Genomic DNA, 19831 nt, shown 5'->3' with positions numbered 1-19831 from the left:
TATCTCTGCTTCTGCATGCAATCTGTAGAAGTTTTTTGTTTGTTTTTTTTAATACATGCAAGCAAATATGCACAACTGTGCAGCTCTTCTATACATCTGAAAAAATATTCTCTACTGTTATACCTTCATAGGCATAACAACTTTTTTTTTTTTTTGTATACACCAAAGCAGCCACCAAACCTCATCATTCCCATAGCGCTTTAAGTTTAGCAGCAATTGGAGATCCTTAGTGGGCTGTAAAGTACCCAAAGCAGGAGCCCAATTGCTGAGGATGTCCTAGGTGTATCCACAGCTTTCTACACCCAACGCCATGGAGTGGTAAAGGTACAATACAACGAACGGGGACAGCAGTTCTGGAATGATAAAACTGCTAACCGGCCAGTTCATACATCTGTGAAAGAAACTAGATACATCTTTTTAAGTTTTTAAGGTGAGGTCTAGCTGCTATTCAAGGACGCAGCTCATGTAACTGAAAAGCTGGATGTAAGCGACCGAGAAGACTTGTAGGTTTGCGATGGGCAAGAGCCTGTTCCATTCTGTTCGCCAAACACAGCCATAGAGCGTAGTGCCAGGCAATGCATCCAAATGGGAACAAGGTCTCCTATATGCCCCATAAGAAGGCATAATGCCAAGCAAAATAAATTTCCTCTACCAACTGCAAATGATTTTACTGTTAAAAGTCTTCTCCTGACCTTTGTGATAACAAGGTGTTGAATGTGTTCAGTTGTTTAGTAAACTTTGAGGCACCATTAAATGCTAACCAACGGCGTTTACTTAGAAAGTATAGTCTGTATTCCCATACAAATTCTTGCTTCATAAACCGCATCCTGAACTCCTTTTATACAGTCTGAAAATGAAATCCACTGGGAGAAGCCAATTCAGTCAAATTGTTCCCATGAGTGGATCTAGCATGGCAGGCCAATCTGCCACAGCCTGTATCTATATTTAAACAAAGCCTATACTTGGATAGAAACCCTTTGATGCCAATGAGTTTAGCAAGCAAAGCAATCCGCTTACGAGAGGAAGTCTGCTTTACATTAATAATACTAACAAAATTCAAAATAAATAAAAAAAGTAATTCTTAGGAAGTTCTGCTGCTTCCTATGTTCTTGCTAACAGAGGCCTCAGTCCCACCAATGTACAAATGTATACATTTTCTGGTTCTTCTGGAAATCAATGTTACTGATGAGGACATGCAAGAATTCGGGCAACAGACAGACATGTCTGGCATATTATGTTTATGTGCAGGGCTGAGGAGCAGCACGTGAGGGTGACCTCCTCTTCAAAAGTTAGGTCTGAATATTAGCGAGGGTTTTTCCCTGAAACCAAACTGGAAATAAAAGTGTTTAAGACCATAGTAAAAACATGGAACATCAATGAGCAAGAGTGAAACCTAAGTCAACACTGAGCTTAAACCATATCATCTAATACTGACGGTGATTTTGATATACCTACTGATAAATTAAAAATACAATCACTATTATTTCATAGGCGATTATCTCGTAGTTCTATTTTAATTAAAAAATGAACCATACTGTGGACAAAGAAAAATGAACATATATTAAAAATAGGGAAAAAGAAATGAGGGAGTGCCGAGCAAAGTCAACTCAAATACAGATGAATATCATCGACAGAGGTTTTATTCTACAAGGTGGTTAAAACGTGTTGTTTTATTTTTTTTTAATATATATAAAATTGACATAAAAGTTCAATCTGCAATAAACAAAAAAGATCTCTCATTAAGAGCTTATAGTTTAGTAAAATGAGAAACATCCTGACAAAGATGTAAATGATTATATCTTAATTCATTACAAATTGACAAGTTGTTCAGGAAGAGGTAAAGCAGGGGGGAAAAGCCTGAATTGTGCTCTTTTTGGCTTCGGAAAAGCACATAAGCTCCATGTTGTATCTGGGAGAAAAAAAGGGAAAACAGATTGTCTCATTCAAAAAACACCACTTTCCAAAGAGGTGCCATTTGATCTTTCACAATTACGTTGTTTGTGTTTTTCAAGCAGGTGTGCGTAAAATTTTCGTGGAATTTGAGGGAGGCGGCAGAGAGAATGGAAGAAAATATTTGCTGTAAACAATACACAAAACGCATTAACCCTCATGTTCCCAGAATTCCATTCCAGAAAGTGCTGCCCTGCAGTATGTTGGATACATAAGTGAGTAACTAATCAGCCTTCCGTGAGCCTTCGTCGCCCTGCGTATTGCTGCCCAGCACTTACATGCACTGGTCAGTATGTGCAAAGTATAAAGCGATATTAGGATATAAGTTTATTACTTGGATTGAGACCAAGGCTTTAATGTTTTAAAGTGGTATTTAGGGTTTTTTCACAGCTTGGTTACTTTTGTACCCCTAGGTTTTCTACCTTATAAGTTTAGGGCATATGACAAAGTAATTTGGATGATTTGCACAGCTACCGAGAGTCCTTAATTTGCTTATACCCCAGCATGGCAGTCAGTCCAAACAGGGAGTTGTGCCTGCAAAATTAGGGTAGCGAAGGGGGATTCCATGGCCAGAATACCCTGTAACATCACGGCTATGCATTGTGGGGACTGCTGCACCGTTTCCCAACAGCTCACAAAGTGATTTAGGATATAACCAATAATTCTCTATTTCTACAAGAATAAGGACAATGTTGTATCGCCTTACTTATTCCCAAATATTTAAAGAATTTGGAAGCCTGCTTGATCTTTTGGTAACCAGCAATGAATATATCCATAGAGATCCGTATAAGATAGAAACAAAGACTAACAGCGGATGACCAACTGGTCTGTCCCCTCTGTCCATTTTCAGACCTTGTTCGTATTTCACGTACTTGTTCTTCAGGACCGCTTTCTCTACATGCCAAGCATTCTTAAATTCTTTCACCGTGCAAGCCTACTTTCACTTGAAGGCCATTAAAGATAACGTAATCTTTTCGAGCAATATTTTGACACCTCACCCTGCAACGTTAGGTCATGCCATTTTTCTCTAGCATTACCTTTTATGAACTTTAATCAAATTCTACCTACTTGAATTAAAACACTGTAGTGTAAATCCGCTAACCTCCAAACAAAACCGGACAACACAAGAGATGATCGCTGGGATTTTGCATGTTAGAGATATGGATATAGACATAACATTTTAATTTTAGAAATTGACTCCACGTGCTTGATGTTGGCTCATAGCGATCAACTTCTTCAAATAAAGTTTCATAAATCCAGTTTTTCCACTACCTTTACACCCCTTCTAGAACACTTTCACACACTTTCAATGCCAGAGCTGGTTAACCGTTAACCCCCCCCATACACTAACATTCCGTGGTTTCAATTCCCAGTTGAGAGGTGGTTGCCAGAATACTACTGAAAACCAAAAGTATATCTTAAACCATTGCACACAAGTGAATGTATTATTACTAGGTATAATCTACTGCTTTCATTTTTTTTTTTTATTCTACCACCCAAAATCTTTAGCAAGATGATGCATGGTTGCATAGTTAGTTTCTCAAGACCCCAAACAGTACTGGACAGGGAAGTTTAATTATCCCTGGCCGCTATATCCCAGGAATACACTATCCCCATTATGTGGGTGTATTTTTTGTCTATATCGGACAAAAAAAAACCCTAAAAACCAAAAAACGCAAAATGCCAAGTGCAAACCCTATTATCACCAAACTAATCAAAAAGCACCACTTGTGCATTTACATTTAAAGGACAGACATACTTGAAACAGTATAAATTGTACCTGCGCAACCCAATTAATGCTAAATTAGTTTATTTTACCAGATTTTATTCAGTCTCAAGTAGTTAGTCAATGAGTTAAAATGTATTAGCGCACTATTCCAAATTCCAAGTAGTGTATGTTATCGATTTCACCTCTGTTCATCATTATGTCCTGTCATAAGGAGGGAGCAATTACTCCTGCACTCTCTCGGGTGATGCGCACCTTGCAGCTGGCACACGTACATTTCACATGTTCTCAGCCAGCACATGTAGTATGTGTGATGCATACCACAGTAACCGATTAACTTCTGTGAGATTAAGGTAAGAAAAAAAAATAAAAAATGGCTGATGTGGCCACCCTAGCTGCGGGGTGCTTAGCTGGGCCCATCTAAGCGAGTGCAAAAGTTATTGCCCCCAACCTGCATAAAAATCAAATAAAGAAAAAATAACCCCCACAAAAAAGTTATGAATGTGACAATCTTTTTAGCTTGATTAAATGCAAGCGTCCGTACAGTGTTTAAAGACATTGTAGTCTCTGGGTCCACTTGTTATAAGTGACGCAGGGTCAGAACTGTGGTTACTGCAGCAAATAGGTAGAAGATAGTTTAGTAGTAGGCAACGTATGTGGTAGAGCCTTGGAAGGAAGACGGTATCACAATGGAAGAAGAGGGGCATGTATACCGTGACAGTTAAGTCTCATAACAAAACAGTATAATCAACCAAAATACTTGGGAGACAATTTACATTCTAATTAAAACAGGGTGCTTTGGTTTAAATAGACGTCACTGAAATTCTGGTTTAAATATTATTAAACATATCAATGATTGATTAAAAAAAATTATAAAAACTGCGCCTATTCTTATCATCAGCTAAAAAAATTACCCGGGGGAAAAAACAGCTCAATGCAGTTACTCACTAAATGTTCGTTTTGAAAATTACACCAAATAGTTTGACACGCAACAATAGAAACAAAATATAATCATATAGGTTGACATCACAGAAAAAAGTCTTGCTTTAAATTTACAACAATCAAAAAAAACCCACAAAATATATTTTTTTCCTAAATATATAATAAACCAACATTTGGAAAAAATATGCCTAACCACGCAAATTGACTAGGGCTCCTTCTTAAAAAAAAGATTCAGGAGTTTCTTGATCAACTTGTGATTTACATTTTATTATTATATGAGGACACCCGCATAAAGGTTATCTGAGCCAGGCCCATCACAAAACTCGATGCCAACATATACAAACAAATAATGTGGTCTACTGGTTCTGTACCCTATGCCCAAAAACCTGGTGCAAAACTAAACATTAAGCAGATCATTACAGGCAAAGTCCACGTCTTTACACCATTCGTTAACATTTTTATTTTATGCCAAAAAAATATATAGAAATAAGTAACAGCTCCTGGTTTATAAATCAGATTGTGATATCAGAATGAAACATGAAACAGATTTGCCTGTGGGAAAAAAAAATGTCATGTAAAAGCTACAGATAATGCAGTACAAAGGAGGAACATCAGTTTTGGATGTTACACAAAACATTAAGAATCGTAACCTTTTATTGCCTCCTTACGATGTATCACCCATCAGTGGCACTTAATGGGTTAAAGAAAGGATGCTTCCTCTTCCTAATGCGCGATTTATTATGATTTGATGTAGGGCGTAGGCCTGGCATGTTGTATGTAACACCATATTAAGTTTTGTAAACAAAAAGACATAATCCTTAGTTCCAAATGTAAAAAAATCTAACGAGAAGAAGAAGAAAACCCTTTTGGATAGAAGATAAAAGCCAGAAACATATAACCCCTCTGAAAACATAAATGCAATATACTAAACCATGTAATGTTAACAGCGTGTGTGTAACAGAATAGAAATACGGACAGATACAGGTTAATACAACCTCACACATTTTGTTTGCTAGAAGACCAAACTGCAGCACTTCACATGAGGGATTAGAAAGGGGCGGCTGTGCAATAAAAATATTGGCCTATGTGCGATTGGCTTTGTTGTGTGCAATTCCAGCGAAATCATTGGAAACACATTTTCCCGTGACTTTGTGGCCCGTCGGTAAACAAAGTTTGGAATTTAGTGCAATTTGCTGCTGCAACAAGATCACAGCAGCGAAGATGCTTTTAGTTGACTTAATCCCAAATTCCTCTAAATTTGAGAAACAGAACTATTGTTCAAATCTAATACACGTGGTAGAATTACAAAAGGCGACGTGCCCAGCAAGCTGGAGAAGATCCATCGACATCTAAATCTTAAGAGGATCGTATGGATCACAGATAATTTCCGGAAATTTTTAAGCCATGGGGGAAAAAAAACAAACAAAAAAAAAAACTGAAAATATATGACATTTTCACAAAAAAAATAAATAAAATAAAGCAGAGTGGAGTAGTTTTACAATTTTTTTTTTTTTTGGTTACACTGGAAACTTGAAATGCAGTGTATATAAAATGCTTGAAATAAGAGTCCAGCTTATTCAGTAAATAATAAAATAAATTGGCTTTTTAAAATGTTATTTCTTGTTGCAAGGTCTGTATATGCTAAGAACATTTCAACTGTACATGAGATCAGGTAACCCCCTCTTTCCCTCAAAACGCAACAAAATAAATGAAGAAGCCATCAACACAAAAACACAAGAGATCTCCTCCAATCCTCCTAAAGGAGTTGGACGAGGAGATCGATCACAATCGTACCTTAGCACCCATTGCAAATGGAAAAGTTGAGTAAGTGGCATTATTTGTGCATCTTTCATAAGGCACACACCATTTTGTTTCATTTTTCCAGACAAAAAAATGGCTTTGGAAAAAAACCTGGTTTTTTTCCTAAATTTTTCCATTCCCCCCCCCGCAGACCTTGCCATCTCTAATCCCAGAACAAATGCACAGAGAGCATAACTACTATTAAGACTTAAGTATTTCACTTTCTACATGGAAGGGAAAACATAGCATACATAACTAAAGTATAGTAAAAAGATGATGAAATATTAAAAAAAAACCCACCTATTTCAGGACATAAAGGCATATGGGACACATTTTCATGCAGAATTGCCCATTAAACCTGCAATGTTTTTTTTTAAAGTCTACTAATTAGAACACTAGGGACTCTTTTACCCTAATCGCGTGGTAAACAACCACCAAGTTGTATTGGTTACATGTATGAAACTATCAAAGCAAGCTGTACCACAGAGAGATCAATGTTTGTTCTAAATTATGCAGAAGTCACATATTATTTGCAATTGTTATTATTAGAATAAATATTGGCCAATAAATAAAATTTGACTGCTAACTATAAAAGGTAAATACTCTAAAATACATAAAAAACCAAAGTGTACACTGCAGCCTAGGATGCCAAGAATATATAGATATAAAAAAAAAAATGCTCATTTAATGCAGGATTTACGGTAAAAATACCAATAAAAGTTTGGAACCCTATAAAAACAATATAAAAAGTCCACAAAACAGACTTTAAAAAATATAATTTTAAACAGTGAATGTGTTCTATATTTTAATGACAAATATTAAAGAAATAATAATTGTTTGAAAACATAAAATTGTGCTAACTGGTTTTACTAAAATCAAATTTAGCTGCAAAGCGAGTCACAGATTATGGCAACAGCACAGATGGGAAAGATGCTAAATAGTAGGAACCCAAAAAAGCTGTAACGGACACTAATGAAATTTGTTTAACTGAAATATTTTTTTAAAAAAGTAAAAAGAAAATAAATAAATCACTAGCAACTTTTAAGGTATCGATGTTTTAAGCTTCACAGATATACCAAATTGTGACTTTGTCAGTTGGTCTGGAAAACCTTCATAGCCACAATGAACTGATGGCTTTATACACCTCTTTTAAATGTTGTTCTCAAAATAATTTTAAAGAATGCACCAGATATTTTCAGAATTTAAAAAAAAAAAAAAAAAAAAAAAAAAAAAGCTATAATGTTACTTTTTACTTTTCCAAGCAGGTTTAAATTGTATAAGCATCTAAAAACCATAAAAAGAGGTATAGTGGTTTCTTAAAATTTTGGATGACTTTCAAATAAATGGGGTGATTTTTAAAAAGAGATTCCAGTGCTAAAAAAAAAAAGAAAGTATTAAGGCATCATTTGGAACTTTTCTGCCGACATCTCGTATGTTTCCAGGCGATACAAAAAGGTTTTTACATTACCCCTAATCTTCTGTTTGCTGATTTTGCAATTTCTGTTTGTGATATCTCTTTAAATTTTGTTTTTCGATTAACCCTTAACAGCCTTTCCCCTAACAATTAAGAAGAACATGCAATCTACTTGGATAACATTTCTGTACTTGACAGGAGAACACATTTGCCTCTAGCAGGACCAAAGAGAAAACATCTTCGAAAATCATCATTTTAAATTCTCTAGTTTGGGTATGAAAATGAAGACTATGTCAATCCTACAATGTGCAAAATTATGTATTTAGTTAAAAGCAACAATAGGAGATAAAAAATAATCTGAGTGCCTGTGTACATTTTTGAAAATCTTATCAAAACACAGGTTCCCAAGTTCCATCATGTAATGATGTTCTGAAACTATTGCGTCATTCTTGTTTGCTTGATGTCATGAGCAATCTGTTTGCAGCAAGCTCCTTTTAAACCTCCAGTGCAAACGTTTATAACCAAGCGGGCGTTCCATAATCCAACCTTCCACACACATGCACCTTAACCTATCACCTTAAGCTTCCTCCGTGTCCCTACTTCCTATAACACGGAGTAACAAAACCTTACGTTCATGGCTTGGTAAAGTGCAAACTTAAATGAATGAAGAAGAAGAATCAGGAAACTCCGGACGACAGGATTTCTAAAAGTAGACACAGCAGATGGAGTGAGACCATGCCATGTAAATGAAGATAGGCGATTATGTAACACTCCATGATCACTTTCCACAGCTCCTAGCTCAATGTGTCCCTAATCTATTAACTGTACTGCACAAAGGCCATAAAAAAAAAATCAATAAATCAGGATTAAAATTGAAAACAGTCAATCCCTGCTATGTTGACCAAGTACCGATTGATGTTTGTTTTCAGTTGAGGTTGCAAAACGGATCCGCAAAACAAAGTTGAAACATTTTTTGAACTATATAAAGTTCATATTTAATAGACTAAATGTGAGATATCTAAAGTTGAAATACTTTGTATGCCTTCTTCCCATTCCTATATTAAAAAAACCCCAAATAGTTAATGTCATATTGTGGCTCTGATTTAGAAATCAGAATGTCCTTGGATTTTATTTTCATTAACAAATGCTGACAACACTTTTTTTTTTTTTTTCTTTTTACTTTTGGGACTTAATTTTACCGTTTCTATTGAAAAGCACCATACATTTGCACAACTTCAAAAAGGCTATTAGTTTTTTTGTATGTGTCATACTATATATATTACATCATCATAACTGTTTAATTGCTTGTTTGGTAACCTCTCTATTGTCCCTTTAAAAGACAATACAACATGAAATTAAGGATGAGATAAAAGCAGACACAATCAATTGTTGTAGCCACCAAGTTATATTCCATCCATGTGAAGATAAGCATTACAGCTGCCAATTATACAGAGAAACATGGAGCAGGAATGCAGAATACACAGCGCTAGAAAGATAGAATTTTGATGGCAGATAAGAACCGATTGGCCCATCTAGTCTGCCTATTATTCCTGTTATAAAAATATTTTTTTAATCAGTCGTTGGTCTCGTCTAAGACTACAAATGGTATTTGGGTGGTGAAACTGATGCCCTCAATAAGCGGTGCAAGGATGAAAAAAATAATGGAAAAAGTGAGGATAAAATTAGGTAAAAGGCTTTTTTCCCCCCTATTACACACGATACCGATTTTATTATAAAGAAAGAGGGGCAAGTTAAAATGAACATCACAAAGTCTGAAAAATCTGAAGTACGTGACACTAAGTCACAACTATCCACTTTCATTTTTGGTTTTAAACAATTTCCCCTAGAAAAAACCCAAATATGAACTGATCACCAAATGTTTCTTTGTATAGATATCAGCACACAGGAATGAGAAGTTACTTATCTTCACATGAGTACTACTGGGGAAGGAACTAAGGCCAGATAAATTTCCATTACAACATTATAAAGCAAGATTACTTCTATGACATAAACTGCCAGGTTGCACAAGTTTTACAACGAAATGAAAGATGTCACTTATCAACATTTTGTGGCAACTCACTCAATGTGGTACTATATTTTTGGAATGTCTAGCTAGCGACCTTTACTTTTTTTGTGCTCCCAAATCCCAACCCTCTTAAAATCGGAGAGTACTTTAATAATAAATAATGAACGTGGAAGACCTCCGTTATTTGACCCTCTCTGTCTGAAAGCACATCAATGCATTTAAAAGAATATCTATTTTATTTTTCTCAAATACAAAAAGTGCAAAACAAATTGTTAGATTTTTAGCAATAGCAAAGTATAGTTCTTTAGGCTTTAAATGATTTGGCATTTCCAAGTTATTAAGACAGAATTGATGATTTCACAAGCAGAATAATGGCATTTCACATCGGGCAATCTACCCAAAGAACACACTAAAATCTGACATTGCTTGTAGGACATTCATTTAGCACATCAAAACTTCTCATCCTGAAGCACACATTAATGTTCCTTAGAGTTTCTCACGATACAATAAGATAAATTCTTCCAAAACATGTTTTTGTTAAAACATTGATATAATAATCGCTTAACTTTAATTAAAAAAAAAAAAAAAATAAAAGTGTGTATCCTCTCCTAGTGGTCCCTAAAGCATGTCCTTTGGTACAGTGGGCTGGGGATAAAGACACTTCCAAAGACATCATACATAGTAAAAGGAATTGCTTTCTTGGAAACAAACCACAAAAATATTATACTGTTATAATTAACGGGGCAGTCATAAACAATTCTAAATAAACAGAAGACAAAAGGTGTTACTTGCAACAGTCCAAAAAGCCAGTTTACAAAACGGCATTATAGTTTATTGTACAATAACGTCAAAGAAGCATCAAAACAAACGTTCAAAAACCAAACCGTCCAAGCGACAAAACAACATCATGAAGAAAAAAAAAAAACCATTTGTCCTATCGGGTTCTTCCTAAGCCTAAACTTGTAGGATCACAGTAAAGATTGAGCCACAAAGATCATGCTGGGATATAACTGAAAACCCCCCAAATGATAGAAACTACAGTAATAGACGAAGACCAAAAAAAGGTTTAATATATTAAAATTGTATGACAATGATCACTAACAGGAGGTTACATTATTTCTGGAATGAGGAGCATGGTACAATAATGATGATTATTCCATATCTAAAGGCCCCAGTCACTTAAAGGCCACCCTTAAGCCCATCCATTTCTAGCTCTTTTTGATACACATCATCAACGGCAAATCTGTTACCTACATTTGCAAACTTTTCTGCCTGAAACCAATCAGACCCCAAAAGAATGACGACTTATAAGAAAGCAAACTCAACACACTTTCTACAACAAGGACACAGCACAAGCAAGAAGCCCGGGCTAATTCATTATACAGTATCGAATATCTGTGAACAGATATATAAGAATAATAATAATAAACAATATATACATACAGTCTAAAAACACTACTCCCGGCTGCTGCAGCGCAATCAACATTCACTGTGCGGCTGCGTAGATTTATCGATCACGCTATTTTGCCACGGCAGAGTTGTAAACTTTAGGTTTCGAATAAGGAATTCACAAGTGGAATATTTAATCAAACATAAGCATTTTAAGGGGGGAAAAAATGCACACCAAAAACCCCCAATTATTTATTTTTCAATTGGCTTTTAATTATTAGAAAAATATGTTATGTTTTTTATAACGTACTTATTGACATCCAAAATGCCTGAGTTTGCACTATGGCTCGATGATTTTTTAAATTTATATATATAGATATATATATTAATATTAAAATCAATGTCTTACCTGTGTATAGTCAAAGTCAGAGAGTGGAGCTATACTCTTGATGTAATCAAGTCTGAACTGGTTCTCAGGATTCGCCAGTGGAACTGGGGGTATTAATGTTCCCATTGCAGATACTATGGTCTGCGAAAAAGACATGGGTGAGAATTAATAACAGAACAGCTTTAAGTTACGAGTAGAGCGCATCTAACACAGCATGTAAACATGAAACGCCGAAGCATAACCGAGAGGCCCATAAAACACAAAACACAGGTATGTCACGGATGGTGTTAAAGTCCTATAAGGTCTCATGAACAGCTCTTATGGTGCCAGAGAGTCCTGTAATATATCTCAAGCTGTCATCTGCAGATAGTGAAAGTTTACGGAGCTACGAAAATACAGCGAGTTCACAAATATGAACGGATACCGAGGCACTGCAGAATATTCTCAGTGTAAGACTGGCCCGTAAGAGGCTTGAAGATCAACGAAAACCTTGGAAAAAAAAACTACAAAATGAGCCAACCTATTCTGCAATTAATAAAAAAGGGCAAATACTGAAACTTACCACAATGGCATCTTTTACATTTTTCCGAATGTCCTGGATTTTCTGTTTCTTTTCTCTGCAGTAGAGATAGAAAAAGTTAAGTTTTCTTTTTGGTTTGTTTTTATAAACACGCTAAACGTCTAAGAAAACAAAGGCAATGAACTTAATTATTATCCTACAAGTGTCCAACGGATTGGGCAACATGGTTTAGTATAAACCAAAGCAAGAATTCCTTTAATTTGCTTGATTAAAGGGCTAAAATGCAGTGTAGTCCCACCGATTCAGCTCCTTGGTAAGCAACGTGGCCATAAAAAGTTAGATAGGGTTCGCCAAACTAGGGCTACTTTGACGTAGCGGCGGGCTGAGGAAAATATGGCCATAGAGTGTGACAGAATCCACAATATTTATGCCGTAGATGTGTTTTTTTGAATGGTATTCACTGTGTAGCACTTAATTCTTGCTTTGTTTTGTGTATTTATTGGTCATTATTATTCTAGCAGCAACCCAGGAATCTGAATATGTATGCCTTTTAGATATTGTGCGCCCCTTTCTGTATATTTACAGTATAGCCTATTTAGCCATGAAGTATAAACATATTATATACATGCTCACGTACATACAATCTTGGAAACGTTATGGCTATTCTGCCAACTTTTTGCCATACTCTTATTAACTTGAAAACAATATGGAGGCCCACTGGTCATCTACGGGGGGCTATATTCTCCAGAAAGGGGGCCGCAAGAGCTGGCTAGGTGTTCTCCCTCTCATTCCAAGTTTTAACGCGGCCGATAGAGATGACGTAACAAACGTACCCCTTCGTTATCGCTGCCCCCCGGATAATCTAACGTCTAAGCGGCACAGGTACTAATACCGTCGGGGGCATAATGTATAAACAGATACAGAGAAGATATGGAAATGCCCAGGCCCCTCTGTGCCTGTCATTTAATTATACATATTTCCAACGGCGGTGTGCTTGCAAAAGAAGAAAAAAAAAAAAAAAGCTGCCACATCCTCAGCTCACGTTAGTTACCGCTTCGCTGATACACAGACACAGAATTTAGATATTTGCTGCTATGTGAAAGTGTAGTCGCCATGTTGTTGCTACACAAGGGCCTGTCAAACACTGCAGTAGCAGCGGCATAAAATACAGTACAGAAGCCTACAGGGGAGGAAAAAAAAAAAAAAAAACACGCATCCATGCAAACGCTCGGTGTTTTCCACCGCCGTCAATTCGCCAACACGTTAAAAAGCAAGGCCGGGTACACAAAAGGAACATATACCTAAAAAAAAAAACAACACAACAAGACATAGAATAAAAGACTGGTGTGCGGTTCTCCTTACTCTGAATTAAATCCATTGACATGGAGGATCCTCATTTGTTTCACAATCGTGCTTTTTCCCGACTCGCCAGCACCTGTCAGAAAATACAGAAAATTCCCCATTTAGGCACAGGAATTATAGACAGCATCCACGCGAGAGCGCAGAACACCAAGAGGCCCTCTACATGCCCACCGCCGCAGCCGGGCTCTGGGCTCACGGGCATAAAACGTTATATAAAACCGGTAGACGCTCACAGCCGTCGTGCGCGTGAAGAAACCAGCAGCGAGGTGAACGTTAAACAATGCAACACTTCGTGATAACGCACCGTTTACAGCATTGCATGTCCGCACCGTGTGCTAGAAACATGCCATTCACGGTATCCTGCTTACCATACAATATCATACTACATGTCCTATGTGTTCTAATAATAATGCTACACAGATCACATATACATACGGTATATACATATATCTATATCACATACACATATCCATTGGTGATCAATCCCCCCAAATCCTTGTGTACATGTGTATCCCCCTCCCCCATATACATACAAATGACACCCACCAGCCACCACCCCCCCTCGCCGCTGTGTGTAGTAGTGCTAGGGATTAACCCCTTGCAGACCCGCTCGGGCCCCTGTGCCCGTGCTACCCCGCCTTGCCCCCCCCTTCCTCCCTTACCGAGCAGCAGCAGCCGGTGTGTCGCTTTATAAGCCAACCTTTCCTTCTGCAGCTGCTTCTCTATCTTTTTATTGGCCTCTCGCTGGGCTTTCTCGTCAATGCGCTGATCCTCCGTCTTGCTGTTGCCCAGACACCCCATATTTATTCTCCTCGTGTATGTCTACTTGTGCCCAACGTTCGAAATAAATAAATAGAATGTCTCGGCTTCCTTTCCGGCAGTCGGAAGGCGCAGGCGATCTCTCCGTGCGCTGTATCCCAATAAACACCCTCCCTGGATTTCTGGGTTGCAGAGGAGGGAGGGGGGGAAGCCAGGAATTTATATATTCCTGCGACGGGAAGACCGCCGCTAAAAATAGTCACTGTGCCTCTCTCTCTTTCTCTGATCAGTTCGCTTCTCTCTCTCTCGGTTTTTTTCTTCCCCTCTTCTCCCCTCCCTTTCTTCTCTTCCAGGTGTCAGCAATGCCGGTGAAACATAACGTCGCAAAAAAAAAAAATAAAAAAAAAGATAAAAAGGGGGAAAAAACAAAAGGGAAAATTGCTATGAAGGGAAAATCAGGAGTCTATAAATAACACAAAGAGGGAGAGAGAAAAGGGGAGAAAGAGAGAGAAAAAGAGAAGGGCTCCTCCTGGAAACCAGCCTAATGCTGCTTTCCCTCCCCTCATACACAATCCTTATATTTCTCTGCAAATTTCGGGCTATTTTTGTCTTTCCAACTCAGCACTGCCTCTTTCTGCAAGGCTAGGAAATAGACGGAAGACCACTCCTCCCCGAGCATGCATATGTACACACATGCAGTGTCTCCTCTCCCTCCTCCTCCACTAAAGACACATCTCAGCCCCTGGGAGAAGGATGCACCTACTGTATTAGAGCCTATCATCAGCACACAGTGCATGCTGGGCTTCCCTAAGTCTTCTTCCCGAGCTGCCGAAGGGGCGCGTGGCCTACTTCTTCCTCCTCCTCTGCACTAACCCTTACTGCCCCGGTGCTATGCGCTGCTGTGCGAGCTCCACTCACTTCCGACATTCTCAGTGGACCTGCACCTTTACTGCCGCAGACATGCGCCATCTAGCGGCTGCCACCGAGAACTGCTTGCTCACCATGTCCACTGACAGTGTCTGGGTTGTTTTGCCTATATTATTAACCCCTAGATGCCAAAAAGTGGCGACGTGTTTTGCACCCTCATTTGATTCCAGTTTAGATGTCAAGAACTTAATAAGGAAATACATTTCTTCTATTAACACAATCCTTTTTGATCCTCCAATGGTTGATATGGTGTGTGTATACACAAGTAACCAAAAGGCTAACAAATATATAGTTCATTAGAGACAAAAAAAATGTGTCATAACTTCAATGGAACAGACCAGGAGGTTCACAACTATTGCGTTTTGCAATGTGTGAGGGTTGGGCCACTGTGAGTGTACCTGGGCATAGACTACAAGAGCCTGTGTGGCATAGGATTGTGGAACATTGGCGCAGAGAGGTAATATATAGTTTTTTTGCTTTTTTTAAAAAACATTTTCTACATTTGAAGGCCATTCATTAATCTCTAGAAGAAAAATAAGAAAACAAGAACAAAAGTTACATCTATTACTATTTTATTACGGTATGTTAGAATTTATCCTTTTCTTTAATGAGATGATGAAACAAAAAACAGTCCTTACTGAAAAAGCAACAATACATTATCATTTCCCTGAATGCAAGCTAGAATATGACCTGTGAACTAGTGATGTCCGGATCATGAACGAATCGTTCATTTGATCCGATTCTTTTTAGTGATCCGGATGAATCGGTTCAGTAGACTGAACGATTCATTTGTAGCAGTGCCAGTTCAGTCTCTGAATCATGCAGCTGTAACCTGATCCTAGAGTGAGTCATCTGCAGAGCCCTCAGACACAGACTCTGGGGTCAGGTTACAGCTCATTAATTCACAGAGAAACGATGACTCATAGAGTCAGAGAGTCGTTCAAAGAGTCGAATGATCCGAAGATTCAAATGATTCGAATCTTACAGGGATCCGAATCTTACAGAGATTCCAATCATTCAGAGAATATTACTGATACCATACTTTTATAAATAAATACATTAATAATGTTCACTGCCCCCAGGATTTAGATTCCCCTGAGTTTGCCCCCCTTTACCTATAACTGCACCTTCAGTTAACTTTATCAAATTAATTAAATTAACCCTCAGTCATCAGCATAAAATTAACCCTAAAAACCCCATTAACCATAACTGCCCCTAAATTAACCCTAAACACCCTATCAACCATAACAGCCCCTGAAGTTAACCGTAAAGACCCCATCAACCATAACAGCCCCTGAAATTAACCCTAAATACTCCATTAACCATAACTGCCCCTAAATTAATTGCATGTACTCCAGATAAATGACCTAATAAATTGGTATGGTTTATGGGGTGTTTAGGGTTAATTTAGGGGCAGTTATGGTTGATGGGGTGTTTAGGGTTAATTTAGGGGCAGTTATACTTAATTGGGTGTTAAGGGTTAATTTTAGGGGCAGTCATGGTTGATGGGGTTTTAAGGGTTAATTTAATGGTGAGGGTTAATTTAATTAATTTAATAAAGTTAACTTAAGGTGCAGTTGGAGGTAAAGGGGAATGTAAATCCTGGGGGCAGTGATTATTAATGTATTTATCTATAACAGTATGGTGATATTATCTGACTGATTCGAATCCCAATGAAGGCAGAGAGTCGTTCAAAGATCCGGATCTTACAGTGATCCGGATCTTAGTGATCCGGATCTTAGTGATCCGGATCACTGTAAGATTCGGATCCCTGTAAGATCTGAATCTTTGAACTACTCTCTGCCTTCATTGACATCACTCGATTAGGCAGGCAGGAGGGTTCATTGACTAATGAAAGGGGCGGGGCCAATCATTAGTGTGCCTGCACGGAGTTACTGGAAAGCAGTAACTCCTGTGAGTCACACTGAGTGATCCGAAGATTCGGATCATTTCAGTGAACGAGTCGAAATGATCCGATTCACTTTAATGATCCGAACTTCCCATCACTACTGTGAACAAAATGAATAATACTGTGATATATTTCACCATGTTTTCCCTATGTTTGGTGTTTCTATGAACTGTACAGGTAGGAAAACCACATTTTGTAAGATGTGACTCCAAATGGCACAGTTAGTGAAACCAAGCCAGTTTAAAAGATGTGTTTGATTCCTTTATTTTTTTCACAGCATTAGAATAGTTTAACATCTAGGACAAGAAATGTAATTGTCATGAAGGCACCTGTTTGCCTTTGATCCTAGTGGCAATATTTGTAATTGCAGCTCCAGTCATGACACATTAGGTCATGATGCTTTTGACTTAATATACTTAAACCAGAGCATCTCAAAATGTTAATATCTTTAAAACAAAGACACACAAACAGGCTTTTAGTCACTACTTTCTCCAGTCTAATTACAATAAGTAGATTTCTATACATTTTCTAGATTTTATTTTCTATGTACAACATGTTCTTTCCATGTAACACTACACTATTGCTAAAAAGGTGTGTCATTTTCTATTTTCTATTTTTTGGCAATTTTTTGCCACTCACATGAGCATTGTTAACATTATTTTGGCAATTGGATTTGGCTGGTATTGTGACACATATTAGGCACTACAACATACATGCACACCGTATATGGATCACAAAAATGCAAAAACCCTTCAAAAATGTTTCTTCATAGGTAATTGAGAGCATATTGCATATCATCTATATAAAATATACAGTATATACAAACCTTTGGGTTTAACTGCTGATAATAAGTGGGTATTTTCTGTTAAATGAAAATAAAGGGTAATGTCTTTATCATTTCTAAAGTTAGCCTAATTGTTAAATAACAATTTCATGTTACTATTTAAAAAAATAAAATAGGATTACATTTCATACCATTTAGATCAAATCAATAATAAAAAAAAACATACAACTTTCCTATGCTTAATATAAAACATGAGTACAATTAGCAGTAAAACACTGGTATATTCTTTGAAGTTTGTTACTTTCACATCTATTTTTTATTTGGCATTTTTATTAAAAGGGAACTATTACATACAGGATAAAACCGCTATTTGAATGCAGCACTAAAATTGTGTTTATGTCGTTTTATATTCTGGAGGTCTGACTTCCACCATATGCATTGCCAAGACATTTCACGCAATTACCCCAAGGTGCAGCCATTGTCAGTCATGTGATATTTTGGGTGACTTTCCCTGCACTGACCACTGAGCTGATTCTTTACGGCAATGCTAATGAAGTCCTTTCCTTCATAGACTTTCATTAGTTATTGGGTGAGCCATTTTGTCCTTTACCATAGGTAGTATGATAAGGAAACATTTATCTATGGCGCTATATAAAAGAATAAATAATAATAATATAGTAGATTGAGCTGAGGTCACAGAGCTAGAACACATTCAAATGGCTAATATGCAAAAACTAGTAAAAAAAAACAAAAACAGCACAATATTTTTAAACCTGTGAATTTGATGCTAGTAACAACAAATTGGTGTAACTGTGACATAATCAGAATATAAGAATTACTGTGTTGTTTTGCAAATTTTGCTTGATTAAATACAATTTTTAAGAAACTGAATAAACTACTCATAGTCCATGTTGCTGGTATTGCAATATATTAAGTATTTAGAATCTACTAAATGCAGCATTAAAAACCATAATTCCTAGTACTTTTATAACTGCCTTCTTGCAAATAATGGTTTAATTGTATAAATGTTTGCCTCATTCCTAAATCAAGGCATAAAACAGACCCATAAGAATTTATTTTTTTTTTTTTTTTTTTTTTTTAAGTTTATGGCAACGGCCTACTAGTCCTTGCTTTTGTGCTGCATGACAATTCTTTCGAGAAAAAAGGGTTCAGACATAGTAGAGGTATCCCCCGTTTTTCGAAAATTCGCTTTAGGTCACTTTGCTTTTACGAAAGACCTACATTAACACCCGTTTTCGGTAAACGAATGAAACCCAAAGAGGATTTTCGCTTTTACAAAAAAAAAATAAAAAAAATGTTGTAAAGCTAAAATAGCTCCCTTTACGTCATTTCAGCTTACAAAAACATTTCGTAGGATCACTCCATGTTTGGACAGCGGGGTAAGCCTGTACTAGGAATAATATTTCTAATGCTGCATTTAGTTAGAGAATTGTTCATTGGGCAGAGTAGCCGGCACAGCTTCTAAAAGAACTCAACACAAACAATGTTGTTCTTCATTATATTTGTCCCAAATCGCACACACACACATATACACGCTGGACACATTGTGACTTTTAATACTGCTATAAACTCAGATTTCCAGTAAGCACTTTGAAGAGAGACATATCAGGAGGGTTTTTGTTTTTAGCTTACTAATAGGGGCAACTAACAAGGTACATTGCGTAATTGTCCAAAGCTGTTAACCCTGCGGTAAACACTGCTGAAACAGTGCCGGTACTGTATCTGCAATTTATATAGTATCATGTAAACCTGGTATTTTGTTATCTCTAGTCCGTCACAGGAAAGGAAAAACTGATTTCGACAATGATGACCTTTTTGTGTATGTTTATTAGATGTATATGTTATTTAATTGCTGTATATTTATTACTAAGCCTCCTTTGTTATGTTAATCATTCATTAGGCTTTATTAGGTAA

The 19831-nt window shown here is 37.1% G+C and overlaps 1 protein-coding gene across 4 annotated transcripts in view; it reads right to left on the bottom strand.

Annotated features, from left to right (window-relative positions):
* Nucleotides 1-19831, bottom strand: part of LOC149279560 (guanine nucleotide-binding protein G(olf) subunit alpha-like) — a 117796-nt gene that overhangs the window by 60362 nt on the left and 37603 nt on the right. Inside the window, exons 1-4 of one of the 4 annotated variants that reach the window (XM_089501037.1) lie at nucleotides 14180-14318; nucleotides 13476-13590; nucleotides 12198-12252; nucleotides 11657-11776 (exon numbers count right to left, since the gene is read on the bottom strand). In XM_089501037.1, the coding sequence (XP_089357163.1) occupies nucleotides 11657-11761 (105 nt within the window). In that variant the 5' untranslated portion in view covers nucleotides 11762-11776; nucleotides 12198-12252; nucleotides 13476-13590; nucleotides 14180-14318. Of the gene's footprint in view, nucleotides 1-11656; nucleotides 11777-12197; nucleotides 12253-13475; nucleotides 13591-14179; nucleotides 14319-19831 lie in introns of those variants that run through there. The other 3 variants (XM_089501038.1, XM_089501039.1, XM_089501036.1) reach the window with 3 other exon arrangements.

The sequence above is a fragment of the Sceloporus occidentalis genome, unplaced genomic scaffold (genome assembly GCF_023333645.1).
Source record: "Sceloporus occidentalis isolate IW3139 unplaced genomic scaffold, rSceOcc1.0.p SCAF_162, whole genome shotgun sequence".
Classification (NCBI taxonomy): Eukaryota; Metazoa; Chordata; class Lepidosauria; order Squamata; family Phrynosomatidae; genus Sceloporus; species Sceloporus occidentalis.
The sequence above is the reverse complement of the archived record's forward strand: the minus strand, read 5'-3'. Positions and strand labels throughout refer to the sequence as shown.